The sequence below is a fragment of the Acinonyx jubatus genome, chromosome A1 (assembly GCF_027475565.1).
Source record: "Acinonyx jubatus isolate Ajub_Pintada_27869175 chromosome A1, VMU_Ajub_asm_v1.0, whole genome shotgun sequence".
NCBI lineage: Eukaryota > Metazoa > Chordata > Mammalia > Carnivora > Felidae > Acinonyx > Acinonyx jubatus.
The window spans coordinates 3,836,767-3,861,281 of NC_069380.1; the positions used below are offsets into that span (position 1 = coordinate 3,836,767).

Consider the following 24,515-nt stretch of genomic DNA (forward strand, 5'->3'; position numbering starts at 1 on the left):
CAGAGAGAGAGAGGGAGACACAGAATCTGAAGCAGGCTCCAGGCTCCGAGCTGTCAGCACAGAGCCCGATGCGGGGCTCGAACTCACAAACTGTTACATCATGACCTGAACCGAAGTCTGGATGCTTAACTGAGCCACTCAGGCGTCCCCTTAGTGATATTTTCTAACGCCTCCATTTGTTAACTATGGCATTTTATAAACTCTGAAAATCTGAAGAAAATTTATCGGCACTCACTGCATATGAAAACTTGAATACGTTGTTCTCTCAATGACTTGTTTTCTTCATCTCTAAAATACTTGATGAATACTGGACGATACCTCAGTCCTTCCTGATGTAAACTTTGATGATGCTTTCTCAGGTGCTTTCCTCGTGGATTTTCAATAAGTACTGTTGTCTCATTTTGGCGGATCAAGACTCGTGATCTTGCTTTCCTTGCTTTGGATGGGTAGCAAATGTTGAATATGGCACACCAGCTCCATGGCAATCTAGACTGTGTTCGATTATGTATGAAAAGCTAATAAAGACAGCCCCTACAATGGCTTTGTATGGTTAAATATCTTTTTTTTCAAAGGACCTGGTTTATGCTTGTGGTCGGCAGAATTGTAAGAAGGCTCCCATGACCTCCAGCCCTGGTGTCGTGTTCTGTATAATCCCCTCCCCTTGACTGTGGGCAGGACCTGTGATTTGCTTCTAGGACCTGTGATTTCAATCGAATATGGCAGAAGTGGTGGAATTAAGTCACATTATGTAGCAAAGGCAAAGGCACTTTGCAGATACGATTAATGGCCCAAATCAGTGATTTTGAGTTAGTGAGGAGAGACATTATCCTGGGGAGGCCTGACTCAATCAGGTAAATGGCCTTAAAAGAAAGCCCTCTCGTGGGAGATTCTCCCGCTGGCCTTGAAGGCCTGAGCTGGCATGTTGAGAGGGTCTGTGAGGGGCCCCGTGGCAAGGACGAGGGGCAGCCACTAGGGGCTGAGAGTGGCCCCTGGCAGCATGGAGACCTTGTTCCCTCTCCTGCAAGGAACTGAATGCTACCAACAGCCCCACAGCTTGGAGGGGAACCCCAAGTCCAGAAAGGAACCCCGCCTAGCTGATCCCTCAGCCGCAATTGTGTGAGACCCTGAGCAGCACCCAGAATCCTGACCCAGGGAAACTGAGACAGAAGAAACACACAGTGTTTTAAGCTGCTACATTCCCGATAGTTTGTTACATAGCAGTAGACAGTGAATACAGTGTTATCCACGATTCAGAGTGTTTCATTTCTCTTTTGCTAGATATTGACAACCAGAAAGAAAACCGAGAGAAAAACTCTAAAAGTACCTAAATGAATTTTCCTGATGATTTATATTCGTAATCACTTATTATTGAAGACATATTTAATTTTTGACTCTTTGTGTTGCTGGACATTGATATATCTTAAGTAACTGAGGACATAAGAAAAAGATAAGAATATTTGAGCCTAATCTAATACTGTGCCTTTGAACCATTTACTACCTGAGAAATTCTTTATTCAGCAAGTAAATTTATTTCTTTTTGAAAATATTTTATTATGTATCCTCAGTCTTTCACTTTAATAACAAAAATGTTCTTATATGCATTATTAGGATAGATTGATTATTTCATTATAATCGAGGAAATCACCAAATATATGTATTGGTATATTATTATCGTGAAAAGAACTTATATTTAAGAGTCTCTTTTTTATTTTAATAACTCCTAACTGATGCACACAGATTGCACAGTCCATTTATTCCCATCAACTCAGTTCATCCTCACAATTACCCTATGAATATGACTTTGACTGACTACACCATTATATATTTTATTTTGGTGATTTCAGCAATCGGCGTACTTAACAAATACCAGTTTCCATGAAAATCAGGAACACCTAAGCCAGGTCATCAGAGGTCTTCTGCACCCAGTTAGAAGGTAGTAAGTACTATGAAGTACTCGGATTCGGGGTCCTCACACCGTGTCCCAAGGAGCCCTAGTGGGATCTTAGGGGACCCAGGAAATGCCACTTTTTCCCCAGCCAAGTTCAGAACCAGTGAAAAGGAGAAAAAGGAGTCAGGTAGGGACAGCTCAAAATAACATCTGTATTACTGATAAAAGCCAAGTGCAGGGTACAGTTTGGACCTGCCCAAACATCTTGTCCCTCAGAATTAGAGGAGTTACCCAGCAAGTCACAGATAGCATGGGAAACTGCAGACACCCCTCCAAGGGCAGGGACCTGACCACTGTGCCACACTTCCGATCTGCTTTACTGTACGGACAGCAAACTGGAAATCTCAGGGCAAGTAGGATCCTCAGGGACGGAGGAGCTGAGCCAGGGGCCAAAGTGTAGGGCCCTCCTGTGTACCCCACTTCAGTGGCCTAATGTTGACTTTTCAGACTGCCAGAGAGGGGAGATCAGTCAGGATGTAAGTTAGAAATTGGGGGACCAGAAATGTGCAGGAAAGGGGAGCCCATCCAGCCACCTTGGAGACCTGGTGATCCCTGACCCTGGTTACCCCAGCCTGCCTCTTCAGCTGTTTTAAAAGCTCTGGAGCAGTCTGAGATGAGGAGATGACTCCATTGTGTACATCCAGTCCTGTTATGGAAAATCAATGAGTGGATTCCCTTCCCATTGAGTCCAAAACCACATTAGCTCTTAAAATTCTGCGGATAGTTCTCTTTCGACTCAGTGCTTCTGCACACGTTATTCCCTCTACCTAGAACAGCGACACGCATGCACACACACACACACACACACACACACACACACACAGAGTCTCAGCTCAAAGGGATGTTAACTGGGACTCAGCTCAAAGGGATGTTCCTTGACCATCCCCATCCACAGGCTAAGACAGGGTCCTCCTATCCTTCTATTTTCTAGGACTCCGATTTGTTTCCCCCGTCATAGCACACATCATAATTTGAATTTGTATACCTTTCTGTGGTTAATGTCTTCTCACCCACTGGGATCGTGTCCGTTAAGCCCAGTAGACTCAACAGCTAGCATCTAGCATAAAATCAGCACTCCCTAAATATTTCTTGAATACATAACTGATCGAATGACTGAATGAGAGTATTTTCCTTATTTCCTTCAATTAAATTGTCGTTCTGTATTTTTAGCAAGGGAAGAGAGAAGGAGCCAAGGCAACCCAGAATAGGCAAAGGCGATCGAAGATCAGGATAATCCGGTTGCTAAAGTGCAGATTAGGGAGGAGACTGGAGGGTAACATCACACGGGAGTGAGGGCTGTCCCGCTCAGTGTGCGTGACAGTTCCTGGAAAGGTTACTAGAAATAGATCTTGTGAAGCCACTTCCCAAAAGATGCTGGTTAATGGCGTCTAGAGTGGGGCTCAGGGTTCTCCCAGGGACCCAAGTCCAGGTTGTAGACCAGGTTTGGGAACACATTGCCTTAGGGTCATCTAGAGTTCAGATTACTTTCAGGCAATACAGTGTTACTTATGTGGTGTCACTTGTCCAGATTTCACGTTGTTTCCTAAAGCCTATCATTCTTAATGGTTGATGCCGAGATGTGTCGTAACGTAGAAGCATTCTGTTCCTTAACTGATGGAATAAAAACAGAAGGAGGAATACGCCTGAATGAGATCATGCGGAGCAAGACATTGCACTTTGTCTAAAGAGCAGTCGACTCATCACCCGTATCTCAGCCCTGGTCTTCCTGGCAAATACGTCGAATAGCATTTATCAAATAGAATTCATTCAAAAAGAAAAGATGATGCATAAGCTGTTGAAATGGAAAGAATTCTTATCTGTGTCAGGCCTTGCTCATTTATTGACGAGATCAAGTTCAGTCAAAACAAAAGTTGCTTGTCCGAAAATACTTTCTGCTAGAGTATTCCAATATTTGACAAATGTTTCGTTAGATTGGGCAGAGATTTTATTTAAAAATATCTTACTGGGCACCCAGGTGGCTCAGTCAGTTCAGCGTCTGACCCTTGGTTTTGGCTCAGGTCACGATCCCAAGGTTATACGATCAAGCCCCACGTCGGGCTCCGTGCAGGCGGCGTTAGGATTCTCTCTCCCTCTCTCTCTGCCCCTGCCCTGTGCATGCTTGCTTTCTCTCTCTTTGTCTCTAAACACAAATATGTGTTTAAAATATATATCTTACTTACTGCAGTACCTGAGTGGAAAAAAGAATTTCTATCATATGTTCAGTCACTGATACGACAGTATATATATTTTTTAATTAATTTATTTTTATTTTTATTTTTTTTTAATATGTGAAATGTATTGTCACAACAGTATATTTTAAGGTGCCTCTGTTCAGTGACAAGACTTTGCCCACGGAAATCACTGGGGGGGGCAGGCACCCACAGGTCCCCTGGGGCCTACCAGGTCTGCAGGTGACGTTGTGCTCAGCCTGGCCCTTTGTGTGCCAAAAGCAGAGCCCGCAGGAAAACAGCAGGTGTAGGGGTGAAGGCGGTGACATTTCATGTGGCCCGTAGATCGTGGAAGAGATTTCCACTTCTTCGCTGTACCTGTCTACCGTGGTGACATCTCCCTCCGCGTCACAGAGTTTTACCCTCTGACTCCCACCTGCCTTTACAGAGACCTGCGCTCGTGGGGCGAGAGCAGGTGGCCTCCCGTTCTCCATCCCTGCCTTCCAGAGCCTGGCCTCCTGGTCGTTCCATCGTCAGGGAGCCCATATTGGCTCCTTACCCCCCCTCCCTCTTTCCCACTCATTTTTCACACCAACGGAGATTCGGATTAAAAGAAAACCATGACGCGGTGGCGTTTTCAAGCAGCACCTTGACATTTTCTCAAGTTATTTCCAGCTCCCTAAAAAGAATTACACGACATCGGTGCTTACCAGTCTAAAAGGCAAATTGAAATGTTTGATTTGTGTCTTAGTCATAATCCAGTGGGATTGATCCAGAGGTCACAGGCAGTAAGAACGCGTAGTAACTTAATGGCATTTCCTTTCTAAGAAGACAAGCTATTAGTGAGCCGGGGTGGAGGGGAGGAAGATACACCTAGAGCTGGTCCAACTGCACAGGAATTTCACTGATACCACAGTGACACAAGTCCCACTGTCACCGGTGTCTAGAGATGTGCATAGCACTGTAGTTTTCGTTTTTATCTCAAGGACATTCCTTCAGTTTTCCTTTTTATTGTAATTTTTCCATGAGTGACTTAAGCATATTTTAACGATTGGGAAATAAAGAAAGCAAGAGCACCCAGTCTCACAAGCCTTAGGTTCTTGCCACGCCTGGTGGCAGTCAGTCATCCGCTTACCCCGGGCACCAGATCCATGTTCCCGTCATGGGGAGTATCCCAGCACAGTAAATGTGCTCTAGATGCAAATGTATCCACATGCTTCCCTTTCCCACTAATGATGTAAGACTGATAATGCCTTTGGGCAAATAGTTTGTTTTTTTCTCATGAATGCTAATGAAGAGACTATCTTGTAATTAATAAACCCACCTAGTCTCACTCACTTCTTGAAGTGTTACTTGTTTAAAAAAGAACAAAAGCCCAATTTTTACCAGTACTGGAAGACGGAAAGAACATTAGCTTAGGAGCCAGACTGGATAAGAATCTTGGTTTTAATTAGGATTATGTTCATCCGTGATTTTCTGATGGTGCACACGCACACAGTACTGTTTGCAAGTGTGTGTGTGTGTGTGTGTGTGTGTTTCAATATAATTTATTGTCAAGTCAGCTGACATACAATGTATACAGTGTGCTCTTGGCTTTGGGAGTAGATTCCCATGATTCATCGCTTACAAACAGCGCCCAGTGCTCATCCCAACAAGTGCCCTCCTCACCCACTTTCCCCTCTCCCCCACCCCCCATCAAACCTCAGTTTGTTTTTTGTATTTAAGGGTCTCCTGTGGTTTGCCTCCCTCTCCATTTGAAACTATTTTTTCCCCTTCCCCTCCCCCATGGTCTTCATTAAGTCTCTCAAATTCCGCATATGAGTGAAAACATATGATCTCTGTCTTTTTTGCCTGCCTTATTTCACTTAGCATAATACCCTCCGGTTCCATCCATGTTGTTACAAATGGCGAGATCTCATGCTTTCTCCTTGCCAGGTAGTATTCCATTGTATATATAAACCTCTTTTTAAATTTTAATATTTATTATTTTTGAGAGAGAGACAGAGAGCAAGCAGGGGTGGGGCAGAGAGAGAATAGACACAGAATCCGAAGCAGGCTCCAGGCTCCGAGCCGTCAGCACAGAGCCCGACGCGGGGCTCGAGCTCACGAACCATGAGATCATGACCTGAGCCAAAGTTGGACGCTCAACCGACTGAGCCACCCAGGGACCCCTAAACCACATCTTCTTTATCCATTCATCAGTTGGTGGACATTTGGGCTCTTTCCATAATTTGGCTATTGTTGATAGTGCTGCTGTGAACACTGGGGCGCACGTACCCCTATGGATCAGCACTGCTGTGTCCTTTGCATAAATTCCTAGTAGTGCAATTGCTGGGTCGTAGGGTAGTTCTATTTTCAGTTGTTATTATTTATGATACTTAAATGCTTGGTTTAAATGTGGCACAAAATTACGAAATCCTTGGGCCAAAGTGTTTTTTACTTTATTCTGTGTTGAGCACAAAATGAATGTCATCCCGTTAAACTTCTCGCTGTAAAAATACGGGGAAAGTCACACTCAGACAATATTATCATTCCATGGGTCAAATATGGGTCTGAGCATGGACGATGTGGTTGATACTAGTACAAAGAGCAGGGGGTTAAAACCATCACTGAAACAAAGGTCTGTGTGGTCAGTAGTCACCTTTGCGATAGAGCCATAATGCTTGGACTGTATGTGACTGTCAGATGTGAAAGTCCGACCAATTTCAGACATTCTGTCTACAGAGTTTGAGATAACAGAATTTCAAGGATGACCATACTCAAAAAAAAATGAGACACAGAGAGGGGGACCATTTATCTACTGTGTCTTAATTAATAGGAGACTTCTCAGCGTCCTCCTCCATAGCAATCTTTCTATGACAAAGCTCATTATTGCCATTCCATTAAGAACCCTTTAAAAGTGAACTTGAGTCTTTCTTATCTTTCTGTCTTGGCCCAGATTGAGTCCCACACGCTCCGAGAAATAGTCTCCAGTTTCTCTATTAATCATGCCTCGTTCTGAACTCTCAAAGTTGTCTGTACTACTGGTATATTTTGTTTACGTCAGAGAAACTTTCTGAGGGGCCAGTAGAGGTTTTTGTTCTGTTTTATTTTAATTCCCAGTATCACAGTGCCTTGTACGGAATTTAGGTACCCAGTAAATACTTGATGCTCCTAAAAAACGAGAAGAAATGAAAGATAATTTTCGCACATGTGTATGAAATTAGCAACGACCAAGAAAAAAACGGCACAAATTCAGTACTAGGTTGATGACACAAAATTACTATAGGATTTGCAGATGGGTGGATGGATGCAAAACTACGAATCAAAAATTTGCTCATCTATTATGTATTTTGTTCATAGACTCTGATACTGAGTGGACCATGACATTCGCTCACAAATTCTCAATTTCTTTGCAAACGCACTTGGATAAATAATGTGTGTCCTTAAAGTTGTTTCCCCATTCTCTGAGATGTCAGCGTGGTGGTATAACATTGACTTCTCTTCGTATCCAAATGTCCAGGTGAGTGGTAGCAAAAGCATCTGATCTCTAGGACACTTCCCAGCTGTGAGTTGTATAAAACAATATGGACTGATTGATTTGATGTAGACTCCTCCTGCTGGCCAGCCTGGTACTCTGACTTTAATCCCCAAATCTATACTGCTTGAATCCCCTGGTCTGAGTATTCCCACACTACTGGTAATATATGGAGAAGCACATTCAGATATTCTGGAAATTTGGTTTTAATGCCAGGATAGTAGAAAACGATGATGATTATACTGATAAATAACTTTGTGTAGTGCTTTAGAACGTATAAAGCACTTTCAAGTGTATACAGCATTATAAACATATCCATATATAACGTCTCTGTATAATGCCACCTTTTCCAAATAGCAAATTAAGGAACTACCATTGAGAGTATTCCTGATATGAGCAGTTTTAACTAGATTTCTCTCCCCAAACACCCGGTTTTATGAACACCATTTATAGAATGGTCTGTTTTTTGCTTTTGACAACTTTTATTACTTTTAATGTTTGTGAATTTTGTATGCAGTTTTGAAAGAAAGAAGACTTGAGAAAGAAACAAGAAATTACTCCTAACAGAACTATCTAAAAAAATTTTTTAGCATTTATTTATTTTTGAGAGACAGACAGAGACAAAGCATGAGCGGGGCAAGGGCAGAGAGAGAGGGAGACACAGAATCCGAAGCAGGCTCCAGGCCCTGAGCTGTCAGCACAGAGCCCGACGCGGGGCTCGAACTCATGGACCGTGAGATCGTGACCTGAGCCGAAGTCGGATGTTCAGCCAACTGAGCCACCTAGGTGCCCCCGATTTTTAAAAAACCGTCTAACATTTATTTATTTTTGAGATAGACAAAGCATGAGGGGAGAGAAACAGAGAGAGAGAGAGGGACCCTAACGGAACTATCTAGATATAGCTTGGTATATTTGCATAATGCTTCCTTTATCATATAATAGGCAGCTATGAATAGAATCTGCTTTAGAGCTATATGCTTCCTCCACCTGTTTATTGCTTCTTTTGACAATGTGTTAGGACCCAGTTTTCATTATGATAAGCTTATTATTGTTTTCACATATAGATAAGAGGGCAAAGTCATTCCTCCTTCCTTTTAACTTTCCAGGTGTCCTTAGCACTATGACCTGATTATTTTTGTCTTTGCAGTATATGGTGAATAATTTCAAACATAGAGCCTGAAAATACAAAATTCTCCATGAAGGTGTGTGTCATCTTTACAAAGTACCACGCTGATCTTTTCTCATGTTTACAGTAGTGTTATCTATGCTACTCAGTGAACACACCATCCAGTCATTCTTGGCTCTTTGATGTTCCTTCATTTTCTTCTTGTCTCTCAAACAGCTCTGCTCTTACAGTGGCTTCTCTCCTGTTTCCTTCCCTGGGTCGTTTTATTAACTCTACGAGGTAGAAAAGAAGCCAGTCTATGTGTTTTTTCCAAATACCTTATCTATGCCACCACATACGAGGCACTGCTCCATAAACATAGGTGTTCCTTAACTTGAAGTGTCAGAAATTTAAAAATTGTCTGAGATCACCGGGTGAGAAAATAAGAATTAGAATTTGCATCCATCTCATTTCATTTGAAATCCTCCCTTTTTTCACTGCACCACACACATGGGCTATCGTAGATGGCGGTAATAAAAAGAAATAGTTGACCAGCATACTTCCCCTAACATGATAGCGAATATTTACCCGAACCAGCAGCCAGAAACATACTTGATACTGAAGCCCTAGAGGCATTTCTGCTGAAGCCAAAAACAAGAGAAGTGTATTACTGTATGCTACCCTTTTATTTTTTGAAATATTGTCAGTACAGCAAGGCAATCTGTTAAATAAGGCATTGAAATAGTTAAACAGCAGATGATTTGAGGGAAAAGAATTACTTGCAAATAGTTACCATGTTGTCTTATAAAATCCAGAAGAATTAAATGCAAACCCCCGAAACAAATACGAAAGTTTGGTATGTTGAGTAATAAAAAGAGGTACAAAATGTAGTGTCTAACACCCACTCATATTTTAGTCCAAACTAGTTAGAAAATGAACTAGAAGAATCACACTTCATATTGCAATAATTAACGCAAATCCGCAAGACTCTCAATTTGCGGGAATATACTTTCCCGACAGTCCCGAAAGGAACCCTGAGTAAAAGGGTCTGCACAGCTGGATGAAAAGACTTCATATTAGCTTTATTCATGACAAAGAATAACAAGGGAAAGATTGCTCTAGCAAATACCAAAACATCCCATGAAACTAGAATGATCTGGCGCCTGGGTGGCTCCGTCAGTTAAGCGTCTGACTTCCGCTCAGGTGATGATCTCGCAGCTCTGTGAGTTCGAGCCCCACATCAGGCTCTCTGCTGTCAGCACAGAACCCGCTTCAGATCCTCTCTCTGTCCTTCGCCTGCTCGCGCTCTTGTTCTATCTCAAAAGTCAATAAACATTAAAAAAAAAACCCATCCAAATCCTGTGGCTCATAAACACCAAAAAGACCCATAGAACATAAAGAGATTTTAGAGACAGAATATAAATTAGTAAATTCAGTACAATTATAATCTCACTTTTCTGAAACTTATACTTAATTAAAATGTTTTTGAAATACAAGTAAGCTCCATAATTTTAATGTAATAATGTAAATAATGTAATAAATTAAAACATTAAAAATTATGTAACTTCTTTGTGATGTTAATAATTATAAATTGATAAACTGATAAGCTGATAAATAGAACAACTGATAACTGATAAATATAAACTGATAAGTATATAAACTGATAAAAAATTAAAACTTGTTTGATGGGAAAGGGTGGTAAACGCAAATACATCCTACTGACTTCAAAATCATTGTCAGGCGGTAACCAATATTTTGTCATACACTGGGATAACTTTGCTGCTTAAAGGTGGAGCATATCATAGGTAGAGCATAGCTGTTTGTCTTTATTTCCTTGCGAAAGATTCTGTGCTGCCTCTATTGTACAAATATGCCAATACATTTGAATAATGTAAGTTGATGGGGGGAAGGTGCATTGCTTCGTGAGTCTATGGAAAACTTAGGGAAACTACCCTGCATTTAAGGTTTGCAGTGATGTAGTGGGAAAATTATGAGCCAAAAGAATGTGTATGTTGTACTGCCAGAGTATTTGTATATTGCATATTTTCCTTTATGGGTTTTTATTAGGTGGCATTTTGTAGTTTGGATCATTCCTTGGATTGCTTTTAATGTCAAAATGAAATTATCCATTTTTCATCAGAAGACAATTTTACTAGCAAATAAGTTTTTTTCCAGGGGGGTTTTGCTTTTGTATAGCTGTAATAATATGAAAGGGATTTTTCTTCTAGGAGAGGATATATTTTTAACTTGTTTTGGAAGCCAATAGAAGACTTAATTCAGTTGAAATTAAATTTGCTTCTATAGCAAGTTGCTGGGAAACATCAATTTCATTAAATGAAGTATACCCAGAACTGGTTTCCATATATATTTCTAGAGACTCTCAAAGTTTTACTGTTGACGAGTCAGCTGATCAACTTGACCAAACTTTATCCTTTCTTATGCTGAGCCAAAATGAAAACTCATTATCTAGTCTTCTGCATGGTTTAGAAGAAATAAACATCAACACTTCCTAAGATATAAAGCATTGAGAAATGAGTCTCTTTATGGGTATTTGAAAATAGACAAGACAATCACTGATTATTCTGAGACTATTCCCCAAGGCCATCTTTACACAAAATATGCTCACTTTAATTTCTCATTAAATTCTAGGAACCCCTTGCCCACAATATGAAAAATCAGGATCACGATAAAATTGAGAGAAAATTGTATACAAATCATACCACTGAAGAATAAATTTATGTCTGTCCTTGATCTGTTGCAGTGCTTTAGAATATAGTCAAATAAAAAAAACTGTAAACATTCATTCGTGAAGTAATTCTTCCTGTTTCTAAGGGGAAAAAATCCTTATGAACTAGAAAAACTTACATTTTTTTGATGCCTAAAGTTTTTACTAGCAGCCTAGCAAGGAAGAAAAGTTGCATAGAGAACTCCCAGAAGTGATTGAAAAAACCCAAAAACCTGAGGTAAACAAATAATAGTTATGAGAATAATTAAAGGAGCCTCAGTTTGATTTTATATCACCTCTCAAGTGTCGGCATGAAGTTTATGAAAGCACAACAAGGCTAAAAACTTTAAAATCACTACAACATCCCCCCAAATGCCAAATTCCTTGCTACACACCATGGGTCATCCTAAACGTGCGAATTCTGAAGTAATACCAATTATCAACCTGTTCGTTTTTTAAATGTATGCTGAGCAGCTAACGTAAGGTATCGTGGATCTCACGGTTGCAAAGGCCAATCAGTGAACCCATTGTTGGGTCCTGCTGTGTGTAGGGTGCTAGCCCCCACGATACAGGCCGGGTTTACAAAACTCTCAGTGCAGTAGAGGTCTAGATACATGTAACATAGTGGGATAAGGTTTCTATGAGAGACGGGATCAAACTTTTGTAGAAATCCAGAAGAAGGAGTTATGGTGGCCTGAGGAGATCAGAAAAGCTTCAACAGGACTCCGATCGTTTGGGGATGCAATACAAGGATGAAGAAAGATTGTTGAGTGAGAAGCGTATTGTCACGAAGATGTAAGGTTCGAAGGAGAAGGGCAGGAGATAAACCTGTAGAAATAGGGACCACGTATAAGAGCCTTGTATGCCCGTAGGTCACTTATGTGGTATTGTGTACCCCAGTTTTTAAAGAGGGAGAGTAAACGTTAGGTTAGTGTTTTAAGAAATTATCTGGAGAACACTAAGGAGGGGTACTCACGTGTAAGAGGATGTGTGTGAGGGTTTAACATATATTCAGTATTTACATGGTGCCAGAAGGATGCAACTCCAAGAAACACGGGCCTTTCACAAAAAAGCCTAGGAGGACGTTGTTGAGAAAAAGTACCAAAGGAACAGTCGAAGCCAAAAGATAAACCAAACTGCCCGAAGCCTCAAGGGAAGGTAGAGTGCGAAGAATTATGGATTGGCCAACAGTCCCAAATGCTACAAGAATTTTCCAGTAGAATGAGAATTGAGAAGGGGCGTTGGATTTTTTAATAACAAGGTTATTGGGGAGAGCAATTTCAGTAGAACGGTGATGGTGGAAGCCACATTGTCATGGGCCAAAGACCGAGTGGGACTTGAGGCAGTGTGAATTGAATGTGGACTCTGACAGAATGTGACTCATGCATTGTGGGTACATTCAGCTTTAATGGAAGCTGCCAGTGTTGAGGACGGATTGCGCCAACTCCCACCAGGACGTGAGAGTTCCAGAGCCTCCACATCCACTGCTTGCCACTGACTCTTGACATTTTCTATAATTTTTTCAGCTTTATTGAAGTAGAGTTGACAAAATTGAAAGAGATTTGAAGCGTACCACATGATGATATGATAGACACACACATTGCGAAAGGACTTCCCTCAGGGAGTTCACACATCCATCACCTCCCATATTTACCTTTTGTGTGTGAGGGAGAATAAGTTCTACTCTATTAGCAAATTTAAACTACCCAAAACAGTGGTATCAGCTATCGTCACCATGTTGTTACACAATAGATCCTGAGACTCCATTCAGGTCTTTTAACTGAATGTTTGTACCTTTTTACCAACCTTTTCCTACTTCTCCCCACCCCACCCCACCCCACCCCCAGCCCCTGGCAACCACTTTTCTATCTGTTTCCATGAATTTGATTTCCCCCCTCTTTAGATATCACATAAAGTTATACTATGCAGTATTTGTCTTTCTCTGTATGACCATTTCACCTGGCATAAGACCCTCCGTGTTCATCCAGGTTGTCACAAAAGACAGGATTTCCCCCTTTTTTTAAGGCTAAATAATATTCCATTGTCATTGTATACCACATGAGAATAATGTATAATCTGCTGCTGTTGGGCTGAATGTTTATCTGGTCTAACGTACAGTTTAACCACCCTGTTTCCTTAGTGATTTTCTGTCTGAGTGTTGTATCCATTGTTGAAAGTGGAATATTGAAGTTTCCTGCTATTACTGTATTACTCTCTATTTCTCCCTTCAGTTCTTATACTCAAATGTTGGGTGCATATTTTCTGGTGTTACATTCTCTTGATGAATTGCCCCTCTTAGCATTCTATAATGACCTTCTTCATCTCTTGCTATAGTCCTTGGTTTATAGTCTGTTTTTTCTGATATAAGAATAGCTACCCTTGATTCCTGTTGGTTTCCATTTTCATGGAATATCTTTTTCCATCACTTTCAGTCTATATGTGTCTGTAGAGATGAAATCAGTCTCTTATAGGCAGCATGTAGTTGACTCTTGTTTGGTTTTATTGTGTTATCTAGCCACCCTGTGTCTTTTGAGTGGAAAATTTAGCCCATTTACATTTCAAGTAGTTTTTGGTAGGTATGAACTTATGACTGTCATTTTGTTGATTGTTTTCCGGTTGTTTTGTAATTCCTTGGTTCCCTTCTTCAAGTCTTGTTTCCTTCCTTTGTGATTTGATGATTTTTACATAGTGTTCTGCTTATGTTCTTTTCCCTTTATCTTTTGTGAATCTACTATAGGCTTTGGCTTTGGTTACCATAAGGCTTACATAAAACACTCATAACAGTCTATTATCTTTTTAAGAAATAAAAGAGTTTTATTACAGCCCAAGTTAAAGACAGCTGCCTGGGATGCACAATCTTTACAAAGAAGAGAGTGCTCTAGGGAAGGAACATTGGGTGCAGAGTTACATATGTTTTTTACATCAAGAGTTACAAATCAACTTGATAAAGGACATCCAGAAAGTTACAGGTTTTATCTTATTTTTTAAATTTTTAATTCCAATACAGTTAACACACAGTGTTGTATTAGTTTCAGGTGTACAATATGGTGATTCAAAAATTCCATACATCCCCCAGCGTTTATCACAGAAGTGCACTCCTTAATCCCTATCATCTATTTCACCCATCTCAGAACCCACCTTCCCTCTAGTAACCATCAGTTTGTTCTCCATAGTCAAGAGAATGTTCCTTGGTTTGTGTGTGTGTGTCTCTCTCTGTTTTTACACTGGCTCATTGTTTTAGTTTTGAAATTCCACATATGAATGAAATCATATGGTATTTGTCTTTATCTGACTTATTTCACTTAGCATCATACTCTCTCACTCCATTTGTATTATTGCAAGTGGCAAGATTTCTCTATTTTTGTGGCTGAATAATATTCCATTGTATATACATACCACATCTCTTTTATCCATTCATCTATCGATGGACACTTGGGCTGCTTCCATAATTTGGCTATTGTAAATAATGCTGCTGTAAAACATAGGGGTTCATGAATCACTTTGAATTAGTGCTTTTGCATTTTGGGGGTAAATACCCAGTAGTATGATTACTAGATCCTAGGGTAGTTCTATTTTTAATGTTTTAAGGAATCTCCATACCATTTTCCACAGTGGCTGCCCCAGTTTGCATTCAGCAAACTATCAGCAGTGAAAGTAAGTTCCTTTTTATCCACATCCTTACCAACACTTGTCGTTTCTTGTGTTTTTTATTTTAGCCACTCTGACAAGTGTAAGGTGGTATCTCATTATAGTTTTGATTTGTATTTCCTTCAAGGTGAGTGCTGTTGAGCATCCTTTCATGTGTCTGTTGACCATCTGGACGTCTTCTTTGGAGAAATGTCTGTCCATATCTTCTGCCCTTTTTTAAGTTGGGTTATTTGTTTTTTGTGTGTTGAGTTGTATCAGTTCTTTATATATTTTGGATACTAACTCTTTATTGGATATGTCATTTGAAAATATCTTCTCCCATTCAGCAGGTTGCCTTTTAGTCTTGTTGATTGTTTCCCTCTCCATGCAGGAGTGTTTTTTTTTTTTTATTTAGGTGCAGTCCCAGTAGTTTATTTTTTACTTTATTTTCCTTGCCTTAGGAGACATATCTAGAAATGTTGCCATGGCCAATGTCAGAGACATTACTGCTTGTGCTCTCTTCTAGGATTTTTGTGGTTTCAGATCTCACATTTAGGTTGTTAATCCATTTTAAATTTATTTTTGTGTATGGTGGGAGAAGGTAGTCCAGTTTCATTGGAGTTTTCAGCCTTACACCCCATTCTCCAAAGAAAGGAGAGAGGCTAGAAATGATTGATCATGCCTACATAAGGAAGCCCTCCATAAATCCCAGTTGTAAGGGATAAGGGGAGCTTCTAGATTAGCAAACATATCCACACCAGGAGAGTGATATACCCCAACTCCATGGAGACAAATCCAAAGGTCCCTGCACGTGGGATTTTCCCAGACCATGCCCTATATAGCTCTTCGTCTGGCTGTATATCTGTGTCCTATACCATATTTTTTAATATACTGGTAATTATAAGTTTTTCCTTGAGTTTTGTGACCTGTTTTAGCAATTTAATCAAACCCAAGGAGGGGACCATTGGAACCTCCAATAAAGAGCTGGTTGGTCAGAAGCACAGGTGATAACCTTGGCTTATGACTGGCATCTAAAAGCAGTTGGGTGGGACTGAGCCCTTAGTCTGTGGAATTTGGTGATGTCTCTGGGAAGATATGTCTGAATTGAATTGAATTCTTGGACACTCTGCTGGGATCTGAGGATTTATAGTTGCGGGGAAAACTTCCACACATTTATTTGGTGACCAGAAATGTCAGAAATGAAGTGTCTATGTGAGGAACAGGATCCTCAACAGGAAGAAAAGACATAGTAGGGGAGAACTGAGTTTTTCCTACACAGGAAGGAAAAAAAACCCAAGTGTTTCCTTACCATACCCAGCTGGCCTTTAGAAAATGTTGAATGGGGCAGTGCTGATCGGAGAAGGAAAGCAGAGGGTAATCTATTTCCTACAAGAAGGGAAAGTTATCAAAGGTAGTTATGTGAAACCAAATTAATGTAGTAAATTCAAAAGGATATGTAGGTTAATTAAACTTTAAGAGATGAAAGGAAATCAGAAAAGCCTGCAGAACTATCAAATATTTTGCAGTTTTTGACCTCCAGAATGAAGAAAGCCAACAACAATAGGAAATTGACCAGATGAATTTAGGGTTCCAGGGAAAGTTAACTAGATCCTGTTCTATTTGAGTTCGAGCTGTGAATGCTAAGCTTGCAACTAAGAAAATGATGATTAAGGGCCAGAGCAGCACCCCATCTGTGAGCTCCAGCTTTGGGAAGATGAAAAGTGGGGAAGGGTTTGTGCCACAGGTAAAGGTTAAAGTCATGGATGGGGGGGCGCCTGGGTGGCACAGTCAGTTAAGCGTCCGGCTTCAGCCAGGTCACGATCTCGCGGTCCGTGAGTTCGAGCCCCGCATCGGGCTCTGGGCTGATGGCTCAGAGCCTGGAGCCTGTTTCCGATTCTGTGTCTCCCTCTCTCTGCCCCTCCCCCGTTCATGCTCTGTCTCTCTCTGTCCCAAAAATAAATAAACGTTGGAAAAAAAAAATTTTTTTTTAAATAAAAAAAAATAAAAAAAAAGGCATGGATGGGAAGAATTTGAGTCATGACACTGTTCTTGTTACATGGAAGGGGCTTTGCACTGAGAGTTCATTCACCCTTCTGGCATTCTGTGTAAATTGCCTAAGGATTTAACCAAGGCATCGTCCTACAGGGACTGCTCTCCCTGCCCCCTGCTATTGCCCAGAAGTGTTGAGCCCACTCTGAACGAGTGGTGGGAGCAGAACACAGTCAAAATCTGGCACTTGGTTGGTTTTTGCCAAAACAATGAATGAGTCACGGTACAGTCACATTATGATTGACAGCAGCTGATGCACCAAAGGAAGGAAAGCCAGAGATGAGATGTCCCATACACATGAAACTGACAGTGTGGTGCCATGTAGGATCTAAGTGACATCGAGCTTTATCAGCTTAACCGATGTTTTTCTGGACACGGATCGTTTAACAGCTCAACAACCACGTGCTGAGCACTTTTGTGCATCAGATATTAAACGAAGAGTTGAGAATAGATGTGGTTCATCCCTGCTCACAAGAAGTATCCTGGCTAATCTGTTGCTACAAAACATGTTAGTCTAAAAACAAATGGCTTAAAACAAAAGCTATTTTATCATAACTTTTGATTTTGTAAGTCAGAAAATGGGGCAGGGCTCAGCGAGGCAATTCTGCCCGCCACCACCCCCCATGTCAACTGAGGTCACTCAGATATAATTAGCTGGTATTGGGGCTGGCTTGGAGGGTTTGGGATGACTTCATTCACATATCTGGTGCCAGCGCAGGGATGGCTGGAAAGCTGGGCTCAGCTGAAACTGACAACTGGAGAGTCTGCCCTTGGTCTCCCCAGCATGTGATCTCAAGGTCCCTGGACTTCTTTACATGGTAAGACTAGTCAGGACTTCTAAAGTATTCCAGTAGGCCTGAGCAGAAGCCTCAAGACTTCTTTTGATGTCATACCTGCTGGTAGCCCAGATTCATGGGCAGAAGATTATACTCTACCTCTCGGAGGAATAACCAATATTTTGTGCAGAAACAAACAGGCTCTTATATTAGTAATGACACAAGTGCTACTACAGAGCTATGCACAGGGTGCCGTGGACAGGGAGAATTGAAACGAAGGATTAGTAAGAATTAGCTGTGTAAATTAAAGTAAGAAAGTTATTCATCAACTCCATGAGCAAACACACGGATGCCGAAAGAGCGTGCTGCCACTCCTAGGATACAAGGGAGTAGACGTGAGGGAACCACAACGCCATCAGCAAGAGTCAGGAGAGACTGAGGGATCCAGAGCAAGTCTGTTCCACCTGAAGGGTCAAGAACGGACCTGGTGCCCAGAGCCTATGGCCACACGGCTCCAGACCCTCTCCTCATAAACAGGAGTCAGTGGGGAGCAGCAGGCATTCACCTCTTAATGCCCCTCCCCTTCCCGGATTTCCCTCCGCCATCGGCCTCCAGTGCGCTGCAGATGAGGCCCAACTCCCTTTCATCCCCATCGATGTTGGTCACCATAGGAAACCCTCGCCTCCCCACTGCTCATCTCTTGCACTCAAAGGCTCTGAGGTTCTGCTCACGCACTGTCCTCTCCTACCCTCATCCTTCCCCAACTCTGGGAACCCTCTGTTCGACCCTCTGGAATTCAGGACTTCCATCAGCACGACGAATGTTTAACTTGGCCCATCACTTTAAGCACTCGTTAAAGGGCCAGGCTTCTTCCCTGTAAAATTACTGTTTTCCCATTTGCAGGTATAACTATTTGGTAAGGAGATAGGTTTAAACTATGTAAAGACACTGTTTTCGTCAACCCTTCCATTCATTTGTTTATTTTTGCATGTCTGTATGGACTCATGATTTCTGATTCTATTCAGTGGGCTCTCATAATCCATTGCTGCCATTTCTTTCAGTGCTTATATTCAGTCTCATTTGGCCTCTGGGAGCCCCTTTTAGCCGGCTTTTCTGCCTTTTGGTCTATCCTCAGTATTCTCTGTGCCCTTTCTTGTCTACCCGCACAGGATCTTCCAGGCTCATCATGCTCTTTGCTTACTCTGGCCCTGAAATTAGCTGTCTCTCCAAGGAGCTCTAATCCCTCTTAGTGTGGAATGGTATTTAGAACCTGAGATTCAAGTGTCAGACGCGCTCATTGCTGTCAGTGTGCTGCTAGCCCAGACCCACTCAGAGGACATGTAACTAACACCCGCGTGCACGCATGCAGATGCACATACACACACACACACACACTTATATGAACATTTATTTCTCTACCTATCCATCTACATGTGGAACACCATGGGTTCATACAAATGTTTAACTTCAGTGCAACAATATGGGGATTAACCTGATTTTCTCTCTTTTTGTATTTGTACCTCCCTTCCGTGACAACGAGGAACTTAGCTCCCTTGCTCTTTCATCTACTTATAAACTCAATCCCTTGCATGTTTCCACCCTCGTACCTCTGCCACCACCCTCTCCCCATTGCACTTGAGCCAGACACCCTTCCCCGGGGGAGCTTCGCCACTGAGGGGTTCTATTCACCCTTCTGGGACCTGACACCCAATGCTCGGTCACGTCTCTTCGTAGAAGCCCTCTTCACCCAGCTGGGGCATTTTATTTAACAAGAACACTTGGCCTTAATGGAATCGTACACCTTTTGTGTTCTGAAAACCACAGTGTTCTTACAGGGCTTTGCTATGGGTGTCAGAGCTCAAGGGGCCCGATGATTGTCAGGTCATGGGAGATAGTACTCAATAACCAGAGTGACTTTTCTTAGAGAAAAATAAGATAGTATAAATCCATCAGAATATTTCATTAATTTAAATGACTATGAACATTACACTCTACTATTAATAAAGATTTTCAAGTTGTGTTTTTTAAAAGATCATCTATAATGTCCTTACAAGAGACATAAAAGAAAAAAATGAGAGAGTTTGAAAATAAAAGAAGGAAAAAGGATAAGCCAGAACAGTATTGACTAAATAGAAGCTGGTGTGAGATAAAAATAATATCATTTATAATGGCACCAAGACACATGAAGTATTTATGTAAAAATCAAGCAAAATATGAATAAGATTTATATGCTGAGAACTACAAAACAATGATGAAAGAAATTTTTATGTTTCAATGGGGAAATAGTGTTCGAACATTGGAAGACTCAATATTTTTAAGATGTTAGTTCTTCCCAAATTCATACTTATATTCAATACATTTCTAGTCAAAAACCCAGCAGAAATTTTTGTAGAATAGATAAGCTGATTCTAAAACTTATATTTAAAGGCAAAATGCTAGGATAAAGTTAGAAAGAAAGACAAAAAATGTATATGATTCCACTTACTTTAGGCACATAGAATAATCAGATTTATAGAATCAAGAAGTAGAATAGGAGTTACCAGGGACTGGGGGAGTGGGGAATAGGGAGCTGGGTTTAATGGGTACAGAGTTTCAGTTGGAAAAGATGAAAAAATTATGGAGAAGGATGGTGGTGATTGTGCAACGATATGAAGGTACTTAATACCACTGTACTGTGCAATTAAAGATGGCTAAAATGGTGAATGTTATTAAGTATACTTTATCATAATAAAGATTTTTTTTTAATTATTCGAATTGCCAAAATAATTTTGAACTCCCACTGGGTGATTTCAAACCTGACGGTAGGGTTAGAGTAATCAATACAGTATAGTAAGTACAGACACATAGGTCAACAGACCAGAATAGACAATCCAGAAATACAACCACATGTGGTTAATTTTTGACAAAAGTACAAAAGTAATTCAGTAGAGAAGGGATACAATTATCACCATATGGTGCTGGAATAATTGAATATCCACCCATACGCAAAATAATCTTCATGTACGCCCCACACCATACACAAAAGTTAACTAAAAACTGGTCAGAGACCTAAATGTGTAATCTAAAACTATAAAAATTCTAGAAGAAAACATAGGAGAAAATATGTCCTTGGTTTAGGGAAAGTTGTCACATAAAATATCAAAAGCATAATCATAAGAGAAAAGTGATAAATTAAACTTCTTGAAAATTGAAAACTTTTGCTCTGCAAAAGACACCAGTCAAGGAATAAAAAACCACAGACTTGGTAAGAATATTTGCAAATTACACATCGACAAAGATGTGGATAGTAAAAAGCCCACGGAAAAACACTTACTATCATTAGTCATTAGGAAAATACAAATTAAAACCACAATATGATACCATCACACTCTTATTAGAATGAAAAATAGTACTGACAGTACTAAGTGCTGACAAGAATACAGTGCAACCAGAATACTCATATATTGCTTATGGGAATGCAAAATGGTACAACTGTCTTGGAAAACTGAACAGTTTGGCGGTTTCTTGTTTCTTATAAGGTTAACCATAAACCTACCATACAACGCAGCAAATCCCCAGGCGTTTGCTCGTCAGAAATGACCACTATGTGCGCACAGAAGCCCTTTATTCGTAATCATCAGAGCAAGCTAAATGTCTTTCAACTGACACATGTATAAACAAACCGTGGAATATTCTCCAGTGGAATAGTCTGCCTCTCTAAAAAGAAACAAACTCCTGATACACACAAAAGCATGGATGACTGCCAGACACTTTATCCTAGGGAAAGAAGGCAGTCTGAAAAGGCTACATACTGTATGATTCCATTTAGATGACATTCTGGAAAGGGCAAGACTATTGGAACAGAAAGCAGTGGTTGCCAAGGAGTGGGGGTTGGCTGTGACTGCGGGGGGGCATTGTTTATCGTCTCCAGAACTGTTGTACCTTCACGGTGTTGGTGTGTTGTACTTTGTGAAACCTGGCAAAAATATTCACTAAAAGAGGTGAATTTTATTATTTGTGAGTTGTGGCTCAACATACCTGAGTTAAAAAAAAAAAACGAAAATAGGCATATTGTTTTGTTTTCAGACATTGAGTAGTGATGGATTGTTTGTAGAGGTTTGTAATTCATTTTGTTAAAACCATAGAATATGGGCTGAGGTCATCTCATGTCAATTTCCTCATTTTTCAATGAATGAAGAAAGCCAGAGGAGGAAATGACACGTGACAAAGAACAATCACCTTTTGTGATGTGATTATATAAATAAGCTGCTTCAGAGGCTGGGATCCGCATTACTTTTTTGTTGTTTTCTGCCGATGTAGCGAAACAGAGTCCAGAAAAACTGGCATCTGTTCGGTTGAACCCAGAAATCCACAGCAGATTTTCAGATTTGAATGTACAATGTTGGAACCTCACTTTGGCTAATTCTAGGACCAAAAGTTCCTGATGCAGTTGTCTGCTAAAAATTGGTTTATGATACACACATGACGGATCTTACAACATTGCTCATGTTGGCTTCATTTCATAAACTGTGTCTTACAACTGCACGGTTACATTTTGTGAGAAGTTGTACCATAGTGGCTGTCAACTTTTTAGATTTGGAGCCCCGCCTCCAAAGCTACACACTCAGTCACAAATGTAAGAGTGACTCGGGAAAGCTTCTCTGCCTGTGGTGTCGGTTGACCCAAGCCCAGCAGCACTGAGGGACTTCCATTGATCACAGTGCAAAATCCACTGTTCCCACACCCACGTTTGGGAAGAGGGCCATAATGGTGGCTCACAGACAGCTAGCCAGGCCGAATGATTCCAGACTGAATCTGGTTCTTGTTAGCAGGGCTTATCACTCAGTGGAGTTCTTGAGAAGAGAAGTCTGTGGCATCAGTTCACAGTAACAGATCTCTGTCCCGGAAGTCACCTCTCACTTATAAAATTGTGCTTAATGTCATTGTTCCATTTTATCTGACCATTCTACTCTCCCTCTTTAAAATCTAGCTCTAGACTCAGGAGAGAGGGGAGATCAGAATTCAGTTTGTTGTGTTTAGGTGTTACCAAACTTTCAAAAGGGAAGGAGAGATGGAGAATTGTGTATATGGGTCTGGAGCTCAGGAGAGAAAATGTGAACTGCAGATAAAAACAGGTGAGAATCTCCACACTGAGATGGTACTGGGAGCTGAGGGTGTGGTCAGAGAAGGCTCACAGGAAGGGGCCGGACGGTGGAGGAAGCCAGCAGTCCAGGGCGGGGCAGAGGAGGATGAAAGTATATGGAGGCCAAGGAGAGAAGCTAAGAGAGCCTGGTGTCCTGGAAACCGAGTGAGGATAGGGCACCAACGAGAAAGAGGTCCAGTGTTAAATGCTGCTGAGAAAGCAAAGGGAATGAAGTTTAAGAATGTCCACGAGATTTAATAGCATGATGGTCACTGGTGATCTCCACAATTAAGTCTTCTATCCTTTGTGGTCATTCTTCACGATGAAAAATTCTTTGAGAACAGACCCTTTGAATAGAGCGTCACGTCCTCCTATATGGTCTTGTGCTTAAGAAATGGCCACCGAACAGTTGCTATATTGCAAACTTACCTGATACACATGAAACCTCAAGAAGGTGTCATGGTGGCGGGGGGGTGGGGGGGGCACCTGGGTGGTTCAGTCAGTTGAGTGTCCAACTTCAGCTCGGGTCATGATCTCACAGCTGATGAGTTCAAGCCCTGCGTCAGGCTCTGTGCTGACGGCTCAGAGCCTGGACCCTGCTTTGGATTCTCTCTCTCTCTCTCTCTCTCTCTCTGAAAAATTAAAAAATAATAAAAACATTAAAAAAATTTTTTTTCAATTGTACCATGGGGGTGGGGGTGATGGAACTGTTGTGTACCCTGATTGTGTCAGTGGCTACACGTGTTAAAACTCATAGAACGGTACACCTCAAAACAGCCCATTTTATTACATTTTAATTAAAAAAAAACCAGTTTTAAATAGTAATGGTAAGAGTCTTTTTCTTACATGGTGGTGACTCTAAGGTGTTTATTGTGAAGTGACTCTTTCAATCTCATACGTATTTCCTAAATAGTCCTTTGTATTATGCAAGGGTTAATGAAATATTGACAATTTAATAAAAACAACTAAGGTTTTAAGCAAAGAGAAATCCAGAAAAGTGCCAATAGAAGATTTATGAAAATGCATCTATAATTTTAGCTGACACTAAAAGAAGTGAAAAGGAAAGCAAAAACAAAATCTCTGTTGTCTCGTCTTTTTAACAGACAGGAATGGGTCACTTGCGTGTTACAAAGGATGGTCTTCGCCTGGAAGGGGAGTCAGAATTTTTATTCCCATTGTACGCCAAGGAAATACACTCCAGAGTGGTAAGAAAATGATGAAATATGTAAATGTGTTGTGTTTTATGAAAAATTAATAATCGTTAAGCATAGAAATTCAGCTATTTCGGAAGAGAGTTCTTAGAACGTATATATGTACACGCGTTCATGTTACACGCTTTATAAAAGCTTGGCAGAAGGTTGTAAAACTTATTTCCGATATTATATTATAAAAAGATGCCATTTTCATGTGCTTCAGCTCTGAACTCGGTGGCCTCAGAAATTTAAACCATAATTAAAAACGTCTGGTAATTAAAACCT

The 24,515-nt window shown here is 40.8% G+C and overlaps 1 protein-coding gene across 5 annotated transcripts in view; it reads left to right on the forward strand.

Moving 5' to 3' along the window:
• SGCG (sarcoglycan gamma) overlaps positions 1-24,515 on the forward strand; it is a 132,305-nt gene that overhangs the window by 57,902 nt on the left and 49,888 nt on the right. For all 5 annotated transcript variants that reach the window (XM_053207394.1, XM_027064536.2, XM_027064535.2 and 2 more), the window contains exon 3: positions 24,141-24,242. In XM_053207394.1, the coding sequence (XP_053063369.1) occupies positions 24,141-24,242 (102 nt within the window). The remainder of the gene's footprint in view (positions 1-24,140; positions 24,243-24,515) is intronic.